An 18,933-nucleotide genomic window follows, 5' to 3' on the forward strand; every position below is an offset into this window, starting at 1 on the left:
CTTTAAAAATGTTTCTCCATCTCCTTTCTTGTGCAAATGTTAAGAACTACGGACATGATTACCTTTAAACTTTATAGACTTTGAGAGTCAAGATAAACCAGTTAATTCCTGAAAAGGAAGACTATGTGGATACTGCCAATAAATTATTTATACCTGGTTGTTACTTTTATGTTGTGCTTCACTCTCTGAATCAGAATCATCATCTTCACTTTCTTCAATACTTTGATCTTCTTCTTCATCTTCCTCTAGATCATCTGAATCACTACTACTAATGCCTTCACTTGAGGTGTCTGATGACGTGCCCGAATCACTATCACTGTTGCTAGAACTTTCCATAGTTTTCTTCCTTGGTTTCTGGATAAAGACAAGTTTTTGGCAAAACTTTATTTTCGGAAAAATTCAAAGTTCAGTAAGAACTTCAAGTTCAAGCAAGTTTTAATTTTCAAGTGATATTTCCATCTCAAAATGTCATTTTAGAAAAAAGAGAAAAGTCACACGTTGTACGGGTAATTATTCAACAAACAGATCCAATTAACTTATATGATAGGAATTCTCCAATAAAAAGTACAAGCTCTATTATGTACAGAACATTAGAAACATTGATATAGTATATATGTTGATCTATTCATGTGACTTCCATGCTTCAAAATGTATGGCAGACTAAAAAGAGCAATTTACGAAATGATAATTCCACTTATGATAAAGGTTATAGACACTGAAGTTCTATATTTAAGTTTAGTCTTCTTTTTTTATGTGGATAGTGAGTCAATAACCAAATATTTACATATAACATACCAAACACAACTTCTAGGTGCTGGACAACAATGATATCTAAGACAGAGTCCTTGCCTTCAAGAAACTTATATTCTAGTGCAGGTGGTGGTAGAGTAGACAAATGACTAATATGAAAGCAAACAATTTCATATGTAATAAGTACTGGAGAGAAGATAAAATAAGTAGCAAAAGACTTAAGGGCTGCTTTAGTAATGAATTTAATTTTTTTATATTTTACTTCAGGAAAGATAGAAAATATGATAAAGAGAGATATTAATTTCTGCAATATTTAAGGCTCTACAGGAAAAAGAAAATCCAAAATTGGTAGAAAGTGACATTGGGTCACATAAAAAAAAAAACAAAACAAAAAACTTTTGTGTTTAAATAACAGACAGTAGTAGGGGTGGCTGTGTGGTTCAGTCAGTCAAGCCTCCAAATCTGATTTTGGGTCAGGTCATGATCTCAGGGTCATGAGATCAAACCCTGAGTGCAGCTCCTCACTTAGTGGAAAGTCTGCTTGATATTCTCATTCTCCCTCTGCCTCCTCCCCCTCTCTCTTCTAACTACATAAATAAATCATAAAGAAAGAATTAGACCATGGTAGTGGATAAAAAGGAGGAAAAATCATTAGATGAATTATGACTAAATAAATATATAACAATGGAAAAGTTAAAACTCTGCCAATAGGAAGACTAAAAAGGAGAAATACTGACATGATGGAGCAATAAGATTGAGTATAATCCAAAGTTACATAGGAACTTTTCAATAGGATTCACTGACAGATAAAATAAAGAATAAAATATAGAAAAAGCAGCAATAAATTACAAAAGCAATGAGTTACAAAAGTTATGGTCTTAACAGAAATACGGCCTGTCATGACTAATGAGTTGGGGATGAAAGACGTTAATGCACTTCTACAAAAAGGAACCAACTTGAAGTGATAGTTATTGATTTCAAATTAGGACTATTTCCTTTGTGTTTTCTGAAGTTTGATTTAAATGAAATGAAATGCATATGAGTGAAGAGAATCAGTCCTGTTATATTCTCCTTGCAATGGTAACCCGTGTTAACTGTTCCAAACTAGCAACAATAATGTTTCCTCGGGAGACACACCCTTCAATAAGCCAGATTAATAGTAACCATCATTCCTGGAACTATGTATCTTTCCTTCACAGTAAAGCAGAGTGATGAGAAACTGACCTGGAATAATGTGGGTATCACAGGATGAAAAAGACCAAAGTAGAGATTAAAGAGAAACAATAGTAACAATATACTATTACTATAATAACAAAATACTAACAATATAATAACATTAAGCCTACCATTTATTTGGCAGAGAAAAATCTCCTTCATTGTAACCAAAATCTGTTGTGGGTTTCTGAGCATGTACAGCAAGATTATGAAAATCATGAAGAGTCAAAATAGAAGTTACCACTCTGGGTTTTAATAGAGGTTAATAGAGGAGTGGAACTTTTTCAAAGTCGAAGAGTTGTCCCCCAACAGGCTGTGTGTATATTTTTGTCTGTGATGTACTTTAATTTAAATATCTACCTTTATTGTAAATATGCATGCATTGTATATGAGGGAATTCGCTTTAATCATTGATTTTCAATGCACACTACTAAGATAGCAACCCCCAGGAGGAATTATCAAAATTAAATGAAGAACATTTTTTCAAACTACTCATAAAAGGGTTACCTAAGCAATCAATATTTTAATTTAAAAAAACTTTAAGGGGCACCTGAGTGGCTCAATTGGTTAAGCATCTACTTGTGATTTTGGCTCAGGGGGTAATCTCATGGGTTATGGGAATGAGCCCCAAGTCAGGCTCCATGCTCAGTGGTGAGTCTGCTTGAGATTCTCTCTCCCTTTCTCCCTCTGCTCTTCCCTCCACTTGCATGCTCTGTCTCTCTTTAATACAAATAAATCTTTTAAAAAATAAATTAATAAAAATAAAAATGAAAAGCTTTAAAACTAAAAAATACTGGGTGAAAAAAAAAAGTATGATTTTTCCCCTTAGTTCCAATGTCCTTCATCTCCATTTTACTTGAAACCTACTATTACAAATTCATGCCTGATAATGTATTATTCAAAGGGGTTCTTTTTCTGGAAATTAAGGTTCTAAAATCTCTTACTTTGATAGCCAGTCTTTTTCTAGTGTCATTTCAACATACATGTCTATAGACACAATCATGGTATCTGAGAATCCACCTTTTACATCATTAAAGAGGTGCCTATGTACATTTTTAGTCCCTGCTACATGAAATATTTTTTCCTTTAATAGTACTGATTTTATTTAGAAATGTCAGTGTAGATTTCTTATCAGAACTAAGGACAGGATCTATTTCATACGCATGCCTCTGAAATCTTGCTCAATGCCTAATACACTGTGAAGGCAGTGGGGATTTCAGATCTTACTAGATTTTAGCACTATTTCTAAGAGGTACATCCATCCCCAAACGGCAGAATACACATTATTTCAAGGACATATGGAACATTCTCCAGAACAGATAACATGTTAGGCCACAGAATAAGTCTCAATAAATTCAGGAAAACTGAAATTATATCATGCATCTTTTCCAGCCACAACAGTAGGAAATTAGAAATTAAACACAAGAAAAAAATGGGAAAACACACAATTACATGGAGGCTAAATAACACACTAGTAAACAATGAATGGATCAACCAAGAAATAACAAAGGAAATAAAAAGATAAATGGAGATAAATGAAAAGACAACAATCCCAAATCTTTAAGATGCAGCAAAATCTGTTCAAGAGGAAAGTTTGTAGCAATACAGGTATATCTAAAGAAAGAAGGAAAATCTCATATAAACAACCAAACCTTACATCAAAAGAAACTAGAAGAAGAAGAACCAACAAAGCTCAAAGTCAGTAAAAGAATGAAAATAATAAAGATAAGAGCAGAAATAAATGAAATAGCAACTAAAAGAATAATAGATCAGATCAATGAAACCAGGAGCTGGTTCTTTGAAAAGATAAGTAAAACTGATAAAACTTTAAGCCAGACTCATCAAGGAAATAAGAGAGGACTCAATTAAGTAAAATCAGAAATAAAGGATGATAAATAACAACTAACACCACAGAAATACAAAGATTATAAAAGAATACTATGAAAAATTATATACCAACAAACTGGACAACCTAGAAGAAGTGGATAAATTCCCAGACACATATAATCTTACAAAATTGAATCAGGAAGAAATAGAAAATGTGAAGAGACCTAATTAAGAGCAATAAAATTGAGTCAATAATCAAAAACTCGAATGGAGTTTCCTCAAAAAGTTGAAAATAGAGCTACCCTATGACCCAGAAATTGCACTACTGGGCATTTACCCTAAAGATACAAATGTAGTGATCTGAAAAGGCATGTGCACCCAACTGTATACAGCAGCAATGTCCACAATAGCCAAACTATGGAAAGAGCCTAGATGTCCATCAAAAGATGAATGGATAAAGAAGTTGTGGTATATATACACAATGGAATACTATGCAGCTGTCAAAAACCCCCAAATCTTGCAATTTGCAACATGTGGATGGAACTAGAGGGTATTATGCTAAGCAAAATAAGTCAATCAGAGAAAGACAATTATCATATGATCTCACTGATATGAGGAATGTGAGAAACAAGGCAGAGGATCATACGGAAAGTGGGGGAAAAGTGAAACAAGATGGGACCAGGTAGGGAGACAAACCATAAGAGACAAACCATAAGAGAGACTGAGGGTTGTTGGAGGGGATGGGGGGGGGGGGGGTCAGGGAGATGGGGTAACTGGGTGATGGACAATGGGGAGGGTATGTGCTATGGTGAGTGCTGTGAATTGTGTTAAGACGGATGATTCACAGACCTGTACCCCTGAAGCAAATAACACATTATGTGTTAAAAAAAAAAAAATCTCCCAACAAACAAAAGTCCAAGACATGATGGATTCACAGGTGAATTCTACCGAACATTTAAGAAGAATTAATACCTATTTTTCATGCAACACTACATCAAAAACTAATGATACACTGTATGATGACTAACATAATATAACAAAAAAATAATAAAAATAGAGAAAGAAAGAAAGAAGAGTTAATAAGTGTTCTTTCAGGGCGCCTGGGTGGGTCGGTGGGTTAAAGCCTCTGCCTTCGGCTCGGGTCATGGTCCCGGGATCCTGGGATCAAGCCCCCCATCGGGCTCTCTGCTCGGTGGGGAGCCTGCTTCCCCTTCTCTCTCTGCCTACCTCTCTGCCTACTTGTGATCTCTCTCTCTGTCAAATAAATAAATCTAAACAAACAAAAAAAGTTCATTTAAAAAAAGAAAAAATAAGTGTTCTTTCAAATTCTTCCAAAAATTAGAAGAGGAAGTAAAGCTTTGAAATTCATTGTGTGAGACCAACATTACCCCGCTACCAAAGCCAGGTAAAGACACTACAAAACATACACACACGCGCGCGTGTGCGCGCGCACACACACACACACACACACACACTACGGGTCAATATCTCTGATGAACATAGATGCAAAAATCAACAAAATATTAGCAAACTGAATTAAAAAAGTCGCTCACCACAATCAATTGAGATTTATTCCAGAAATGTAAGGGTAATACAATGTTCACAAAGCAATCAATGTGCTACATCACATTGATAACAGAAAGGATAAAAACCATATGGTTATCTCAATAGATTTATAAAATTCATACAACATCCATTCATGATAAAAACCTTCAACAAAATAGGTTTACAGGGACCATATCACAACATAATAAATGCCATATATAAAAAATCCACGGCTAGTATCATACTCAATAGTGAAAAAGTAAGAGCTTTTCCTCTAAGATTGGGAACAAGATAAGGCTGTCCACTCTCATCATTTTTACTTAACATTGTATTGGAAGTCCTAGCCACAGCAATCACATAAGAAAAAAAAATACATAAGAGGCATCCAAATTGATAAGGAAGAAGTAAAACTTCCACTATTTGCAGATGACATGATATTATACATAGAAAACCCTAAACACTTCACCAAAAAACTACTAGAACTAATTAATGAATTCAGTAAAGTTGCAAGATACAAAACTAATCTACAGAAAACCGCTGTATTTCTACACACTAATAGTGAAGTAGCAGGAAGATAAATTAAGAAAACAACCCCTTTTACGATTGCACCAAAAATAATAAAATACCCAGGAATAAACTAAGGAGGTAAAAGACCTGTACTCTGAAAACTACAAAACATTGATGAAAGAAATTGAAGATGACACAAACAAATGGAAAGATATTCCATGCCCATATACTGAAAGAACCAAAGAACCCAATATACCAAAGAACCCAAGCTATCTATAGATTAAATGCAATCTCTATCAAAATACCAACAATATTTTTCACAGAACCAGAACAAAATAATACTAAAATTTGTATGGAACCACAAGACTCTGAATAGCCAAACCATTCTTTTTTTTTTTTTTTTTTTAAAGATTTTATTTATTTATTTGACAGATGGAGATCACAAGTAGGCAGAGAAGCAGGCAGAGAAGCAGGCAGAGAGAGAGGAGGAAGCAGGCTCCCTGCTGAGCAGAGAGCCAGATGCGGGGCTCAATCCCAGGACCCTGAGATCATGACCTGAGCCGAAGGCAGAGGCTTTAACCCACTGAGCCACCCAGGCGCCCCTAGCCAAACCATTCTTGAAAAAGAAGAACACAACTAGAGGTATCACAATTCCAGATCTCAAGTTCTACTACAAAGCTGTAATAATCAAAACAGTGTGGTACTGCCACAGAAATAGACACACAGATTCAATAGAAAAGAATAGAAAGATCAGAGTGGCTCCTGGGTGGCTCAGTGGGTTGGGCCTCTACCTTCGGCTCGGGTTGTGATCTCAGGATCCTGGGATCGAGCCCCGCATCCGGCTCTCTGCTCTGCGGGGAGTCTGCTTCCTCCTCTCTTTCTCTCTCTGCCTGCCTCTCTGCCTACTTGTGATCTCTCTCTGTCAAATAAATAAATAAAATCTTTAAAAAAAGAAAAAAAGAGAAAAGAAAGAAGATTAGTTAAATAAAATAAAATAATAGCCATTGTTTTGGCAGATTAGGTTTTATTTATTTGTTTGTTTATTTATTTATTTATTATTTTAAAAATATTTATTTATTTGACAGAGAGATAGCGAGAGAGAGAGCACACAAGCAGGGGGAGCAGCAGGCAGAGGGAGAAGTCCCTGCCTCTCTGCCTACTTGTGATCTCTGTCTGTCAAATAAATAAATAAAATCTTTAAAAAAAAATAAATAAAAAAATAAAAAAGAGAAGAAGAATAGAAAGATCAGAAATACTCAGACTTTTAGGGCCAACTGATCCACAACAAAGGAGGCAAGTAAAGGCAATGGGGAAGAGACAGGCCCCTTGATATTGTAACTGAGATGGTGAAGAAAATGATGTGTGCGGACTCTGCTCCCCTAAAAAACCAGGCCTTCAATGTGGTTTTTGTAGAATTTAGAGATGAGAAGATGCTGCCCTAGTTATTATCTTTGTTCCCAAAATTTTGCGGTTGATACTAGGATTTTAAATCAAAATAAGAAGAAATTACAAATGAGAGCAGACCAAATTCGTAAATATGGGTGCACTTACGAGAAAGTCTGGATATAATATATCAGTTCATGTAGCTGGAGGTATCTTAGCTTACCTGCTCGTATGCATGAAACCTAGACTCTGTGGAGGCCTACATTTAATAAAATGGAAATGTCACAGCTTCTCTGGCATGATATGGAAGAGGAAATCTAAAGGCTCAGAATGTCCAGAATATCGGAGTGAATTTATCATCTGCAATTTGCATATCCACCCTACTCCTGATAATACCTTTTCAATGGCAGACAAATCTAGTCAGAAGGCAGAAAGCACATCAGCTATTTGAACCGGGAGATTTTATGATGTAGAATTATTAACTAGTAGCAGAATATGAATACTACTAAGAGAGATAAAGAGACCTCTAAAGAATACTGAAATAGCAGATGTAGGGAACAGCCACTTCCTGGAGGGCAGAGGTAGAGTAGTAAAATAAAGGTAAACTTGGAAGAGGGCCTCTGTCTTCCAATCTCATTCACCCAAGGCTGAACTCAGACTTTGGAGATGATGTGGCTGTTGCCCACTGGGTGGCAGAAAAGCTCACTGAGGTGTCACAGGTCAAGGCTGGCAAATGGGAAACATGCCTGCTGGAGTGCCAGGAAAAGTTTCTGGAAACCTCTTCACTGGGTGCCACTAAAATTAGCTAGAAAGCCACCCACTGGCATCCAGCAAAACTTACTACTAAGGTGCTTGCTGGGATGCCCATGAGACCCACTAGACGGTGTGTACTACTAGGTCTCCTAAACAGAGACCACAGAGAAGCTGCCAGCTGGGCTGAAAGCTACTCACTGGCAGCCACAGCATGAGAGCAAGAAGAAAACACTGGAACCAGAAACAGCCTTTCTTTTTCCAGGGTTTCTCTAACACCCTCTGCTGACAAGCTCTAACTGCACCAACTGGTCAAGCAGAGGAAGGTGAGAGGTATAAACTGATAACCTGCACAGTTGGAGACAATGAAATAAAACGGGCCAAGAGGTGACAACTCTTGAAAATGAATAATGGGTACACAGGATTATTATACTATTCTGTCTATTCTATAGATTTCAAATTTCCCATAATAAAATATTTTCTCATTTTGTTTTCCTAAAAACAAATAGGGTCAACCCACTTGGACTTCAAATCCTGTCCACTTACTGGCCAACTATTTTGAGGCTCAGTTTCTCCATTTATAATAACAATACCTAGATAATTAGGGGTATAGAGAGGATTAAAATAGATATTATATGCAAATCAATTAGAGTAGAGCTGTTATATGTTAAGTTCTCCACAAATCTTAGCTATTATTACTATTTGTATTATTTATACTGGTGCTAACAGTTGTAATTTTTAAGAGTCCTAATATTAGTACCAAACCATAAAAATAAGCATCTGTAAAATAGGAGTGGTAACTCATAAGAAATTGTTCCATAGATTCAGGTAGTTTGAAGCTTGGAATGCTTACATAAAGATCTGTTACATATTGGTTCTGGAAGGAATAACTTACCTTATCTTTTATTTTGTCAGCTCTAGCATCCAAAGGCTGGTTTTTCTTTTGTTCATGATTACATTTTCGATTTCCTCCACCTGAGCTTAGACTTTTAGTTTGTCCCACAGAACTTGAAGCAGTAGTGGATAATACAGGTGTGTTGATACCAGATACAGATGATGTACTGTTTCCATTTACTGACCCATTTACACCTTGAAAATAAAAACAAACATGTTTATCCAAGAGAATATTACTCAGTCATAAAGAAGGTATGAAGTAATGATATATGCTATATATATAATATGAATGACTCTCTAAAACATCATGCTAAGAAAGTCAGTCATCATGAAAGAAGTCAGACACAAAAAATCATGTACTGTATGAAATATTCACAATAAATCCACAGAGACAGTGCATAAGCTAGTGATGGCCAGAGACTGAGAAAGGGAAGAATGGGGAGAAATTGCTTAAGGGGTATAGAGTTTCCTTTTGGCATGATGAAATGTTTTGTAACTATACAGAGGTGGAAGTTGTTCAACACTGAATGCATTAAATGCCACTGAATTGTTCACTTTAAAATGGTAATTTTATATTTATCTGAATTTCACTTCCGTTAAAATAATGTTTAGAAATATAATTAAATGCAAACATTTTTCTTTTCAGAGCAAACTCACCAAAAGCTCTTACCCAAGTGAGAAATGATAATGATACTAATAAACTATCCAAAATGCTATTATGATTTGCAAATGCTATTCTAACAGGTTATAAACTACAGAAATATTAATGATCACTTAAAAGAAAAAAGGAGTATTTGGATATTAGTTTTGATGAATTTAGTGCTTAATTACAGAAGTAAATCTTATGCTGGATTATACAAAGGAGGTAATGAGATACAGAGGAAAAAGCAGTGGAGTTGGGAGTTAGAAGGCCAGGTTCAAATCCTGCCTATGCCACACTGACATGCAAGCTGTCCTCAAATCACTTATTTACTCTTGATGTGAAATGAAGATACTTCCAATCTCTCAGAGTTATTGTTAAGGAGTAAGCAAGCCATTGTGAAAAAGTGTCTAGTACACTGTTATATAAAGTTATTAAACCTAAACTCTACTGAAAATAGGTATTGGAATGGAGGATTTGTAAAACATCACTTAAGTTAACAAGGAATACCTTTTTCAGGACCATTTCTATTACTTTTTCCTGAAGTTCTTGAATGGAATGAAGAAGAATCATGATTCTGGGCTGGAGGAGCAAACAGTGGTGGAATTCCCAGTAATGGTGGAAAGAAGGTTGCCCCTGTACGACTATGAACATCTGCTGTTCGCCACCATTCTGCACCTCAAAACCAAACATCAAACAAACAAGCAAAAAATACTTGAATTAACTTTCTAGTTAATGTAACAATGCTTTTCATATTTTAATCCTGGAAAAAAATACCAAGTTTCATTTTGGAACAGAACAGCTGAATTATACACAGTTCTGATCATCTAACTGTAAGACAGCTTATTAGATGTTACATACTCATCACTCCTCTCATTAAGAAAGTATCCAAGGATCTTCACTTGGCAGCTTCCTTGAACTCAAGTTTATGAAGAATAAAGGTAGTCTATGGTTTTAAAAATAAAATGGAAAACTTGGAAAAGTAAAGAACTGTGTGACTGCTTGATAACTTATACCATAATTTTTCCAAGTTAGTAAAGAAATAATATTTAAGAATATAGTAATGTATTTTAAAACCTTAGAATTTATGGTTGTACCATTTACAACCTATGTTAAGAATTTCCTCAAATTATATACAATTTAAATCTGGGTCTAATAAATCATAAATAATAATACCAAGACTGCTACTGTAAACCAGTATACCTCAAGTTCATTTATGAAAGTAGATATTCTATACTTAATTAAAAACATAAAGATAGCAAAAGCAGTGGTTTTTTCTGTCTCAGGTATTCAAAGATTTCCAAAATAAGTCATATTAAAATATAAAAGTTCTATAAAATTCTTCCCCATAAAGTTAATAAGGAAAGCTTGGAGTTTGTTTATATTTTCTTTCATAAATTATAGTTAACAATGATTGTTTTATCAATGTAAAATGAATCAATGGTAGAAAATCATCAAATGCAATTTAGATGTTCGAACAGTGGCTCTTAGTTAAAACTATTAGAAAAGGAGAGAAGCCAAATTTTATAGAATACATTTATCAAAAAGGATGAAGATTAAGAAGATATTGAAAATAATCCAAAAGAATGTCTTGTATTGCCCCACTTAAAATCTCAGAAATAATCTTTGCTACTTGGCTAACCTGCCAGATTACCAAATCATTTATGACCTTTCAGGCTAATCTTCCAAGAGATGTGCTATATTTTTCATTGATTGTAACCAACACAAGGAAATTAGAGAAAAGAAACCGAATAATATAGTATGGGAAAAATTCAATTTTGTCAGTTTATTGTATGATCTTTAAATCTTTTCTAGGAATATCGCTTCATTAAAAACAGAATGTAAAGATATGCACCTTCATTATCTAATGGCAAAATCTGTTTTCTTCAAAAAGTGAAATGTTCATGGTGGCTGCTATTCTAAAAGGTCTAAAAACAGCGTAAGCAGAAAACTGCAAAAGCTATTCTTCCGCACTGCAGGAAGGCACTGCTGGTGAAATGACACCAATGCATATTTAGCAGTGCCTGAATGATGGGAACTGAACCAAGAATAACTATACAAAAGCATTAATCATTTATCCCTGTTTAGATGAAAGAAGTGTATTTAGGTGGGAAGGAAAACTGTGTATTTTGGACTTCTATCAGCTCAGTTGGAATCTATTCTTATTTATAGGTTTGAAACCTAGGTTCCAAATTGCTAATAAAAAGGGACTGAGGTTTCCTAAAGATATTTACATTATTTAATACAGAGTCTATAATTAAAGCATTACAGCTGAATGTATAGACTTCATAAACAGCCTACAAGTTGGTAAGGCAATCTAAGTATAATAAGATTCAAATATTTTAGATATAAAATATGCTCAGAAATAATGCTCAGAAAAAAGCATAACCATAACATTATACTTTAGAACATCACTATAAATAAGTACACGATGGGGATCAGAAAATAAAAAGTTGGAAAATGTGTATGTTATAAACAAGCTGACACCACAGGTTAAAAAAAAAAAAAGGTAAATAAAATCAATAAAATAAAAATATGAAAGTGGTAGAGATTCTGACTACAAACTTTACAAATGTCTAATATTTCATAAGAAATAATATAATTTTTGTTAAATGAAAAGCTTATTTATCTTCCAAGTTTAAGAAAATAAAAACAAACTTAGTCACTCACAAAATAGTTTGTTCATAAAACAAAATATACAAAATAAGGATTATATAAACCAGCATATGATGAGTTCCTAAAGCTATTCAAAGAAGGTAACAGCATATTGGCAACATTAATTATATTCAACTGAAAGAGTCTAATATTTCAGATGATATTGGGCCTAGAAGATATAGCAGAATTTTTAAATCTTTCATACTTGATGGAGCCAGATGCTTCACAGAAATTCATGGTAATATAATATAAAAATATAATGACCAAAAGTTATAAATACTTTAAAAGAAATTACTATGAAATACTATTTCAATATAAAATGGAAATAATATTAGACTAATATCCATTAAATAATTTTGCATCTGTTGATTTTATTATCTGAAATGCAGAAAGTACATAAAATTATAAAGTAAGTTATTCTTTATTTAAAATTTCTAGTAATTTCTTTCTTGTGTTGTCTTCTTTTAATTTTTAGGTGATTTCAAAAATTTGGCATTTAGATTACCCTTCTGAATAAAGGCAATTACAGAGAATTTAAATTTAAATTATTATACCCAATCTACAACTTAAACAAATGAGTCTTCTAGGTCTAGGCATAGTGTCTATTTGGTGAAAACAGTATGCTTACATAGACATACTTTCACCATTAAAGACTGTCTTGTCATTGTTTATCCACCTCCTAAAAACTGTAAATAACACATACTACGTCAGTGTATTCCTCAAGGCACAGAACATAGCAGATGCTCAAAGAACTTTGTACAATAAATGAATGAGTGAATAATTTATATAGGCTCAAAAGCAATGGTATAATAACCTATGACAAAATGATTTAAAAAAATTTTAAGACACCCAGTAACTATATTTCTACTATCTATTTTGATTTTTAATCAGAAATCTTATATTTCAGCAAATATCTATCCGATTGATCATCTTGCTAAGCGACCATGTTAGAAACTAGCCTAAATAAATTCCTATTAGTATTTTTAAAACAAATGTTAAGGCTTAGTTTAAGACTTGATTTTAACTTTCTAGTCATATTAACCCTCCCCACCAGCTACTCTCTTCCAGACAACTAAATTAAAAGAGTATGACTCAAGAAACAGTACTTGAAATACACATCTAACCGTCTTTCCATTCTGTATATAGTTAAAATGAGATATTTTTGTTTCCTTTTGAAGAAGCACGTGATAGTTCATTACCCATTAAAGTGGGAAAGAGGAAGTAATAATAATAACTAATTATGTACTCATTATGTATGCTAAACATTGCACTCAGTAATTATATGGCTTATCTCCTTCAACCTTCACAAGAGCCCTAAGAAGCAGGTACCATTACCTATCCTCAATTTTTCAGATGAGAAAACTGAGGCAGAGTGGTCAGATTACTTGTTCATGATCACGCAGCTAAAATGTAACACAGTCAGATTTAAATTCAGGTCTATTTGTCTCTAGAATTATGCTCTAATTTGTAAACTATTTTTTATAAGACCAAACCAGACATCCCTTGCTAAAATTTATTAAAGTGAAATCAATCACTGGAAACACACGAAAGTTTAGACTTTGAAAATAATATAACAAGGAAAATTATAGCATGCTTATCCAATTTAAGCTTTAATTGGTGCCTTACTGAGCTCCTGAATTGTCATAATCTGTAGAACTGGGGATAATTCTGGTCTTGCTATAATGCAAATGGTGCAAATTTATAGTTGTTCTGATCAAATATGGAAAAATATAGAATTTAAGAGCCAAGTTCATCTTCCTTGGAAAGTGCAGAGAAATGAGAATTCAGAAGTATAGAGATATTCATTATAAGAACTGGAGTTTACTTTCCATTGTAAGTTAAATAATTTTTTTAAAAAATCAAATAAAGCTGAGAAAAATTCATCAAGCTCTACACTCACAATATGTACACTTGGCCTAATTAATCACTTTTGTGGCAGATGCCCCTTTCTCTAGTTAAACACTTGCATAGCTGTAATCAACGCTGCCATCTAGCACACATAGTGTGGGGTGGTTTTTTTTGCACATGATTAATAGGATTGAGTCAATTCTTGTACAAGAGTTTCAATATACCAGGCATTAGACTATTCTTTTTGTTCAATTTAATAAACAAATTATTGCTTGAACATTTTCAAGCTTTCCTCCTTTCCTTGAACACTGTTTGTAACAGATGTTTACCTGGAAAAGATGCTAGTTGGGGATGTGCGGCTAAGGCTGTGGGTGTACCAAGTGTCCCCAAACCACCAAATTCTGAATGCCCTGAGCTGGCTGAATGTAGACCAAAGACTGGGTGGCTGACCATTGGGAAGGCACTCGACACTGTGGACAGGTTAAACGGTTGATCCCCAGCTGCTCTGAATAAATGTCCTGGGAGGGAAAAAAACACACTTAAAGTTGTACTATAAAAACAGATGAGATTTATCTGATTTCAGAGTTCATAATTAAAATTTATAGTAATTTCTTATCATAAATTTTTATTTTACATTTTTTTCTTTTTCTATTTCTGCTCTTCAAACCCTACAGAAATATGAAAGTACTCTAAATAAAATGAAAATGAGTGGCATAACCTTATTTACTTTGAATTTGAGATTTGAAAAATAATGTTTTAGGTATAATTGTCACTAATTATAATAATTTGACCCACTGATGTGAATTGAACTTTCTGTTAATACACGTACATTATTATCAATTTTTTTTTTTTACTCATAACAAGGAAAACAAAAGCGTTCTATTAACATAAGGTTGAAAACCAATGAAGTCAGTCCACAATTTGTCACCAAGCCATTACTCAAATTATCACACACACTGGGCAAAGCATTCCCAGTTCCAAGAGCCAGAAGTGAAGCTATGGTCTCTGTCCAATAGCTCTCAGGTAAGGAGAGTTGACACCAAAAAGGGATTATATTCTAGCCTAATAAAGCAATATAAAAGACAGTATAAAGATTTAATGATTAAACTTACTAAGATATTTCTAAATGCATCCAAGTTTGGTTATCAATATAGAAGTCATTTTTAACTTTGCGATGGAAGGATCACATTCAATTCAAATGTGTGACTTTTCAATCTGCATTCTAAAGAGAATCTAGTTCTAAGTGTCATAAACTCCAGGTTGAAATGTTATACAACTAAAAACACAACTTATTTTTCATACTTTGTAAGAGATTTGACAGAAAATTTGTTAATACTTGGAAATTCTCCTTTTACTTCCAGGAAATAATTAAGTTCCCCTATCCTGATACTATGAAAATAGAGTGTCAAACCCCACACTCTAGTCTATTTTAAGAATTTATTGTGTGAAAGGTATTATGCTCTGTGTTAAAATAAGGATAGGTCTTCTTTATTATCTTCTGTTTATATCATACTTAACTGTGCACTGCAATTTAATTGTTTTTAACATAATACATTTGAGAAATGTAAAAATAAAAGCTAAAAATAGGTATACTTTTTGTTATCAGTTATTTATCAAAGAGACTCTCCTCTGCTTTTTTATTCCCTGAGAGCTAAGAGGAATCATCAAAAAGGTTAGCGTGTACCTCAGAGACTAAAATAAACCTTATATTATGTACTGAAATAACATTACATTTTTTTATTAAAGTAGTAAGATTTAAATAAATTTCACCAAGTATATCTTATATCAACTTATAAGGTAAAAACTTCTGGTCAAGGTCCCATTATAACAACATAGTAACTGGATCTCACAGGGAAGATCCTTAATGTGTCTTTACAAGACGGCCCACAAAGAAACTGTAGGGGAGCGCAAGGGAAAGATAGACTTTGGGTATCTTTTCCAAGTTAGCCAATCTCTGTTTTTGTTCATCACAGACTAAAAAGAAAATTTGTGAATTCAGTACTTCAGTGTTATCAGAGCTCTAGACTACATTAGCACTAAGGTTGAGGCAAACAAAAATAGGGAATACTAGAGAAGGTCATTCAAACATCATCAAGCCTAGCAACAGGACACCAGAAGGACTGTGGATTTTTTTTTTTTTTTTGGCCAATTCTCTAAAAGCCAGCTAGTTTCTCTAAAAACATGAACCTGTAACATTAAGAACCAGTATTTATTTGTTTATCTTCACATGTAAAATCCATGGTTCTCAACAATCAATTCAACTTCATGAATGAGATGTCCTTAATCAAATGTTTCATTAATATTTATTTATACTATGATTAGTTACATTTCCTTTTTTATCACTTTTCTGGATAAGCAAGTTGAAGTGAACATTCTAGTTTGAGGATTTTAGAATCATTTTTCATTTATATTTTACAAAATAATAATGCTTAAATTATATATGTCAACTCCATGTAACAGTTATTTAATATGAAAAAAGTCTGTGGGGTAAACTCAAAACTACACAAATATGAAAATTCAGAACAGATTAAAATTATAAAGGATCAGAGATGATAGAAATACTTCTATGATAGCTAATGAACTGGTAGTAAGCATTCTTAGATGCATAGTTAAAACATCAATTTTATTTTTGTGAAGAAGTAAATGAGCTAAACCCTGAAGTCTCATGAAAATAAAGCACAAACAATATCTAAATGAAGCTGTCACTCTCGCAGCAGTAATTCAGAACCAATCACATACAATTTGATAACAAAGTTTTTTTTAATTCTAAAAAGAGTGATAACTAAGAGGAAGTGAGTCTAGAATTTTAACAAAATATGAGCTTTACTCACCACAGATTAAAATGGGGAAAAAAGTATAGTCCTGTACACAAAGTTACATTTATGCCTGGCGACATTACAAAGAAGCTGTCTTATTCTGTTTTCTTATCCCTTCTTGTAAAATTCTTGGTGAAGGTAATTAAAGCATAGAAAACACCCAAGTGACAATGGAATCTATAGAGTTTATTCCCTGTTGGTCTATTCACGTTTGTATTTAGTAAAAAAGACTAAGACCACATTATAATGATTACAGTGATATCATGCATTATCAAAAATACACATTAGAGACTTTCTCTGCTACACAGATATAGTTGTACACAGAAGAGAAATAATTCCATAACACATATCATATTTTTCACTATGTTTTGCCATTACAGCAAGAACCTATTAGTCAATGATACAATAAGTACATCTTTCTCATTAAAAAACTCTTAACACGGGGGCGCCTGGGTGGCTCAGTGGGTTAAAGCCTCTGCCTTCAGCTCAGGTCATGATCTCGGGGTCCTGGGATCGAGCCCCTCATCGGGCTCTCTGCTCGGCGGGAGGCCTGCTTCCTCCTCTCTCTGCCTGCCTCTCTGCCTACTTGTGATTTCTCTCTGTCAAATAAATAAAATCTTTAAAAAAAACAAGACAAAACAAACCAAACAAAAAAAAAACTCTTAACACTATGATTTAATGCTGTTTTTCTACCACCTTTAAAAAAACACAGATACTAATTCCATGTAAAACAAAAAAACTTCCAGAATCATTCTGTTCTTTATTCAAAAGTTTCTGTAATTCAGGCATTTCATGAACATACCTATAAAGTGTCATGTGCTATGTTTGGAACTTGGCATACAAGTATGAATGAGACAATCCCTGACCTCAAGAAATTCATGGTTGAACATAATTTAAATAGTACTAAACTATTTTTTACACCACGATATAATAAAACAAGTTAGTTAATATTTCAATATATTTAAACTGGTACTGTCATATGTAGAAGTCAATAATAGATCCTAAATACCTAAAATGTTATCTCAAAGTAGAAATACAATAAATTATCTGTTGAACAAATTAATTCACTATTCATTAAGAGCAGAAGAGGCCCATCCATGGGACTGATCCAAAGACCTTCAATTAGAACAGGAAGTTCTTTTGAATCTTCATTTAAACTTGCAAGTATACTTCCTCGCTTCCTTTTGCCTTACTTCACTGAAGCCTGATTCTTTTTTTTTTTTTTTTTTTTAAATTACCACTTGGCCAGGGGCGCCTCGGTGGCTCAGAAGGTTAAGCGTCTGCCTTTAATTCAGGTCGTGATCCCAGGGTCCTGGGATCGAGCCCCACACTGGGCTCCCTGCTCAACAGAGAGCCTGCTTTCCCCCCCTCCCCTCTCCCCTGTTCATGCTCTTTGTCTCTCTCTCTCAAATGAATAAAAATCTTTTTAAAAAAAAATTATCACTTGGTCTTTATTCTTCCCTGATTCCATTTAAGTCACATACTGGATTTGATCACTCAAAATTCTACCACCTCCAAGCTCTTAAACTCTTAAGTTGCACTCTAACCACAATTTCCCATTTCCATTTTCTTAATTTCTTAGCATGACCTCTAGTCACCCCCAATCTTCTACCACTCCCCTGACCCTATCTACTCTTCCTTCTCAATTTCATCACCATCTTTCCTGCGTTAACCTTGAAAGAAGTCTTACCTGTATGTCTACTCCCTCCCCTCTTCTCAGAATCTTTAATATTTGTGCCAAACCTCAAACCTCAAGTTACTGAAGTTTTCTTAATTACCAGGTCCCACTGATCTTTACTTGTCTTAATTTTCACCACTCTGTATAAATCTAGCATTGTTGAGTGCCTCTTCCTCATTAAAACCCACATTCAGGGGAGTAAGGAAGGGGAGGAGGACCAAAAAAACCCAAAAACAAACAAATTAAAAACAAAACAAAACAAAACCACAAACCAACAACACAAAACCCATGTTCACCCTTAAGCTCCAGGTCATGGAACTGTCCTGATCATCTTCTTAACTATATCTTTTAATAAAAATCCTGGTCTGGTTTATTGGATTTTCTTTTCTAAAAGTAAACATTCTTAAGGATTTTGTCCAGCTACA

General features: G+C 33.9%; 1 protein-coding gene across 6 annotated transcripts in view; it reads right to left on the reverse strand.

Annotated features, from left to right (window-relative positions):
* Positions 1-18,933, reverse strand: part of LOC111143279 (bromodomain adjacent to zinc finger domain 2B) — a 313,123-nt gene that overhangs the window by 104,317 nt on the left and 189,873 nt on the right. For 4 of the 6 annotated variants that reach the window (XM_022496956.1, XM_022496922.1, XM_022496931.1 and 1 more), the window contains exons 4-7: positions 14,344-14,532; positions 10,022-10,183; positions 8,873-9,066; positions 154-354 (exon numbers count right to left, since the gene is read on the reverse strand). In XM_022496956.1, coding sequence (XP_022352664.1) covers positions 154-354; positions 8,873-9,066; positions 10,022-10,183; positions 14,344-14,532 — 746 coding nt within the window. Of the gene's footprint in view, positions 1-153; positions 355-8,872; positions 9,067-10,021; positions 10,190-14,343; positions 14,533-18,933 lie in introns of all 6 variants that reach the window. The other 2 variants (XM_022496948.1, XM_022496939.1) reach the window with 2 other exon arrangements.

The sequence above is a fragment of the Enhydra lutris genome, unplaced genomic scaffold (assembly GCF_002288905.1).
Source record: "Enhydra lutris kenyoni isolate GAN:26980312 unplaced genomic scaffold, ASM228890v2 scaffoldscaffold1, whole genome shotgun sequence".
Lineage (NCBI taxonomy): Eukaryota > Metazoa > Chordata > Mammalia > Carnivora > Mustelidae > Enhydra > Enhydra lutris.